Here is a 5,709-nt window from a genome sequence, read left to right on the forward strand (position 1 = left end):
GTTTGATGTTAGTATTCTTCAGTGTGAGAAAGAAGCAAACTAGAACAATTGCATGTCATTATATACATGAGAATATCTTACCTTTAAATTAAAATAAAATATCTACACATTATTTGTCCTTATAGGATAAGTGACAGTGGTAGTATTAGATATTTTGTTCCTCTAAGAAATTGTCTTACTTAAGGTTTCTATTGTTGTAAGAACATACCATGTCCAAAGAGCTAATTCCATAGCAAAAGTTTTATTCAGCTTATATTCCACATTGCTGTTCATCATCAAAGTAGTTTGGAAAGAAACTGAAACAACACAGGTTCCTGGAGCCAGAAGCTCATGCATAGGCCATGGAGTGGTGATGCTTATTGACATGCTCCTTAAGTCTTGCTTCCATAAGGAGCACAAGACTACCACCACAAGGGTGTCCCCACCCACAATGAACTGGGTCCTCTCCCACCAATTAAGAAAATTCCTAAAAGCTTGATCTTAATGAGGCATTTTCTCAACTGAGGCTCCTCCTCTTGCAAGACTCTAGATCTTTTCAAGTTGCTATGAAACCAGTATGGCACTCTGAATGTAGTTGGCCTATGAGGAGGTGTGGCCTTGTAGGAGTGGGTGTGGCCTTTTTGGAGGAAGCATATCACTGTGAGGCTTTAAAGCTCTGCTCAGTGTGGAAGACAACATCCCTGCATGCAGAAGACTCTAAGCTTCCTCTCCACCACTACATATGCCCAGACACTTGCATGTTCACTTCCTTGATGATAGTGGACTGAACCTCTGAAACTGCAATGAAATGTTGAAAAGCCCTAATGAAATGTTTCTAATGAGTTGTCTTAGTCATAGTGGTTTTTCACAGCATTGAAACCCTAATTAAGACATCCAGCTAGCAGAGAAACTCTCCCAGATACCAAAATTAATCAACAATAGAGAGTATTTTCAAGTCATTTGGCATTCAAACTTATTCTAGAGAAAAAACACAAATGATTGAGTCCATGACAAGCCTGACTAAAAACAAAAACAAAAAACAATACAAAAACAAACAAACAAAAAACAAACAAACAAACAAAACAAAAACAAACAAAAAACCTACAACAACAATAAAACCAACCAACCAAACAAACAAAAGAAACACTCAGAGTGCATATGGGACCCATTAAGACCCCCATGAAGCACAGGGGCTACTCAGGAGTAGTGACCAACATATTGGGCAACCTCATAGAGTTTGAAACCCATGAGAACTGGCATAGAAAAGAGATCAGCACATATGCATTGAGTACACCTTCACTGTTTTATGAGAAGGAGGTCACACATAAATTTGAGACAGGAATTTATAGGAAATAGACAGGCTGAAATGGTACATAGGTATGTTGGGAGTCAGATGTTTGGAGGAGAGCCAGGGGAACAGGCCAGTGGTGAGCTTTTTGATGGTCATCTGGGGCACTCAACAGAGACCTCCAAAAGATCACAGGATTCATCCCAGGCAAAGATTGCACAGGGAAAGAAATCAGGATCCACGCCCCACCATATATTATCTCACAGTTTATTCATTTTCTCTTTTAAATTACTCTTTGATCTGATCAACTGGCTATTTGTTAAGAAACCAAAGAACCTAATGTGGATATGCCCAATTTTAACTATTTGCACAAAATTTCTATTCTTCCTGGGTCTCCTGCTTCACATTTTGAGAACTTCATCTTAGAATTCATTTGTCCCTCAGTGTCCTCTAGTCCTTTTTGGGTCCTTTATTGTTTTTAAAGGTCACCATCAATTTAATCTTTCTTAACTTCTACCTGGTCTCTTTTCTGCATGTTAATATTGGATTTCTTAAAAAGATATCTTAATGGGAATAGAGAGATGACCATGTTGTCAAGAGTACTTTTGTACCGCAAAAAAACTGGATTTGTTTTCTTGAATTCATATCCAATGGTTAACAATCAGCTTTAATGCCAGCTCCATGGGATCTGACAACTCATGTCTCTGTGGTCACCTATACTCTCAAGCTCATGCCCTACTCCCACCCATATAAATAAAGATAATAAATCTTAAAATGAGAGACAAGTTTCATTTGGTTTCATTATTCAAATGAAACCTTATTTTGTCTGATTTCTGAATCTCTTTGGATCAGTTTTCTGGGTTGCACTTTGTGTAACAAGGCCACATTCCTTTTATCTATCACTCTTTCCCCAACTTGTTGTTTCTCCCTCAGACTTCATACCAGAGATTCTATCTATGTCCTGTCTTTCTCCACTTCTTCCTAAAAATCCATTTTTTGCTGCCATCCCTGCTCCTCTAAGTCATATCTCCAATTCCTTGCTCACTATGCAGACCACAGAATCTAAGTCCTGTCCATTTTAGCCTGTGTGATATTAGATGTATGCACTGTTCACAGCCTGCGTTGCAACTTTCATCTTCCTTTGATGTTCTTTCTACCATAGTCCATCTCTTCCAACAAAGTGTTCACTAAAAGCATGTCATGTCACACGTATTAATTTTTAGAACAAAACAAATTTTATTGACAAAGATACTGAGGTTTTGTCAAAGACCCATAGGTACCCAACACAGGAAAACAAACATTTTTTTTTCAATCCTATAAGTTTACATTTCTGTACTTTGTGATTTTTTTCAATTTAAGTGATATTTGACACCAGAGTATAGACATAGATATGGAGGTCACCGAGAAATTTGATAAAGTACACAGTAGGATTTGCTAGAACTTTGTAAACAACCTTTCTGAACTTTTTGGATCCATCATCTCTGGTGTACTGCACCCAGGAACCTATTAAGAAGTCATTGTCATCACCTGATCTCGCCTCAGCCAGAGGGGTCTCTGGAATGATGTGGAGGTTACCTTCCTTGTAGTCATCCAGGAGCTGATAGACGTAGAGGACCGGATCCTTCTTGTAGGAAATGTAAAAATAGTCCTGTAAGAATGGCACCTGGGCTAGCACCATCCCACTCCAGTTGTCCTCAGAGCCATCTTTCCCCTCAAATTTGTGTTGTACCTCTCTGCCAACCAGTGCGCCTGCGAGGTGGACATCCCTCACCTGAGGAAAAACTACTTTGTGAGGCAAGACCTTAAGATTTAAAATCCTCTCATCGCTGTGGAGCTCCTGTCCGTAGACACTGTCAATTCCGTCATACTTCACCAAATAAAGAGAAGGGTTTGTTGGCAGTTGACCTAGAATGATGGCCTTCCAATGGGTGACAGGCTCATTACCTTCCTTCCACCCGTGAGAAATTCTGCAGCCAACAATATTCCCCAGGGCCTGGGAAGAAGGCTTCCTCCTACTCTTCTTCTTGAGTGATGTCATGCTCAGACTCTTCAGAAGTATTGTCTTCTACCTGGCTGTAGACCTGTTGTGGTAGATCACACTGTCTTGTGGCTTCCATTCCCTTCAAATATCATACTTGCTTATTGCCTGGGACTGAAGATCTTGCCCGTTTAAACCAGACACAATGCTGTTGCCTCTGTCATATATATGAATTCCTGATGGGCAATGGTTATGGGTTGGGAGTGAATGCTGGACCAAGACTCTTCTCTAAGAGAACTTCTGAGCAGGTGAAGAAGATTATGCTAAACAGTTTTGAGCTCCTAAAATTAATTTTATAAAAATAAGAAGTTAATAAGTCAGCAATGGTGGTACACACATTTAATCCCAGAACTCAGAAGGCAAGGACAGGCAGATTTCTAAATTAGAGACCAGCCTGGTCTACAAAGTGAGTTCCAGGGCAGTCAGTGCTATAGAGAGGAACCCTGTCTCAACAACAACAACAACAACAACATCAAGTAAAAGAAAACAAACGAAAATCAAACGAAAAACAAACAAAACAGAAATACAAACAAAAAATAACAAAACAAACAATCAAATGGAGAAGTTAATAGGAAGTGGTAGTGACCCATAACTTTAATCATAGTACTCAAAAGGCAGAGTGAGGCAGACCTTACTGAGAGAAAGACTAGTCTGGTCTACACAGTGAGTTTCCTGACAGCCAAATCTAAACATACAGAAACTCAAATAAAATTAACCAAGCAAGCAAACAAACAAACAAAGAAACAAGGGAAACAAGGAAATAAAAATAGTGTAATTAACAAGTAATTCTCTAGAGCTCAGAATAACATAGTCAGATCAACATTTATTTCTTCAGACCTGAGTAAATTTGTCTCTGATGAGGATCCTCTCCTTGAATTTCTATGTCAATTTAGGTGGTGCTATGACAATTACCCCCAATGATCAAGAAGAAGAGAAAAAAAAAAAAGGCCAGAGGGGTCACCATGATTCTCTTGTACGCGTAAGCTCTGAGCTAAGTTCTTGCATTCACAAATATCTTCCCAGGGACACAGCACACCACTGTCCTTCTTTATTGTTTCTCCTGACCCAGATTCAGAATTATTCGATTAAGCCATTGCATCACTGAACTCAAGAACAACTCAAAAAGTCGAGGCAATATCAGCCTTTTAGAACTAATAACTTCTAACATGCACATGGACAAACAGGAGCTTTGGCATTTTAGTGGAATTGTGATCTAGATATGGTTAGCAAGGATAATAAATTCAGGAGATAAACTAACCTAGACCATTCATCTCCCTTGCTAATAAACATGCGGAAAGTAGAATGTACAGTAACTCACTGTAGGAGAGAAAATTTTTAGCTTTCTGTAGCTATGAGGGTCCCAATTACTTCATAAATGTACTTACCCATAGAAAAATATCCTAGTCGTCAAGATCTCCTGATACAGACCAGGCACCAAAAGCCTGTGGGAAAAAATGACCTGGCTTTGAAAAAACCACTGTGAAGATAGTGAACTCACCTTGAATGGTTTCTAGCGCCTCCAAGTGGAATAGATGCGCAACCTCCAGCCAGTGCTCTGTGACATCACCCTAGTTCAGCTTACATCATAGAACCCCTCTCAGGCTGGTTCCTTCCCTAGTTACACTCAGAAACATTCAGCATCTCGAATTTACCTTTTCATATGGCCTCCTAGAAATAATAAATGAAATCCCAACTGAAAGGCCTGATGATCTGAGTAATATTCTGCCAAAGAATTACACCCTTGCATGGTTTTTATTGTTTGGTTGTTGAATTTTTATTTATTTGTTTGGTTTGTGTTTTGTTTTGTTTCATTTTTGTTTTTATTTTCGTTCTGAGAAAGTCTTCGGTTTCTGCCTTGACAACATCCATGGTGGTTATTTTTCATGTTCCAACCTTTCCCTTGGTTATCTTTAAGCTGTGCTTCTTATCATAAATATTGCCAGATTCATTTGAGGCAGCACACTGGATAGCACACCAATTTTCACTTTATGAAAACCCACAGTTAGAGGAGGACTATTTTTATGCAAACAAACCTGGAATTTGACAGGGTTAAATGACATGTATTGAAACCAATGGCAATCATGAATTATGGATTCTTTGGAAAGTAAGAGGACAACATAGATCTTGGGCATGCTTACAAAGTTGTGATAAAATTTAAAAAAAAAAAAACCTGATATCTCCCAGTCATATTTTAAAGGTTTTTAAAATTTACCAGCACTTCTGATTATAAGTAATTTCATAGATTAAATGCAGTAAAACAGGATGAAATAGATGAGGTAATTTTACTTTTGAAATATGTGTAGACAGAATACTGGACACAGGTATGTATAAAATTTACTTACAAATTAGAGGACACTTTAATTGTTCATGGCACATAGATCTTCAGTTCTTCAAAAAAAATCCT

The 5,709-nt window shown here is 38.4% G+C and overlaps 1 protein-coding gene across 1 annotated transcript; it reads right to left on the minus strand.

Moving 5' to 3' along the window:
- Positions 1 to 2,483: 2,483 nt before the first annotated feature.
- Positions 2,484 to 4,792, minus strand: Gm21330 (predicted gene, 21330). The gene is made up of 2 exons (NM_001373904.1): positions 4,691 to 4,792; positions 2,484 to 3,586 (listed from the first exon to the last, which is right to left on the minus strand). The coding sequence occupies exon 2, from the start codon at positions 3,303 to 3,305 to the stop codon at positions 2,622 to 2,624; it is 684 nt and encodes a 227-aa protein (NP_001360833.1). The 5' UTR covers positions 3,306 to 3,586; positions 4,691 to 4,792; the 3' UTR covers positions 2,484 to 2,621.
- Positions 4,793 to 5,709: the final 917 nt, after the last annotated feature.

This window comes from Mus musculus, chromosome Y (genome assembly GCF_000001635.26).
Source record: "Mus musculus strain C57BL/6J chromosome Y, GRCm38.p6 C57BL/6J".
Classification (NCBI taxonomy): Eukaryota; Metazoa; Chordata; class Mammalia; order Rodentia; family Muridae; genus Mus; species Mus musculus.

Excerpts from the sequence above, each read along its gene's own strand:
- Gm21330 (NM_001373904.1), bottom strand. The coding sequence starts at position 3,305 with ATGACATCACTCAAGAAGAAGAGTAGGAGGAAGCCTTCTTCCCAGGCC.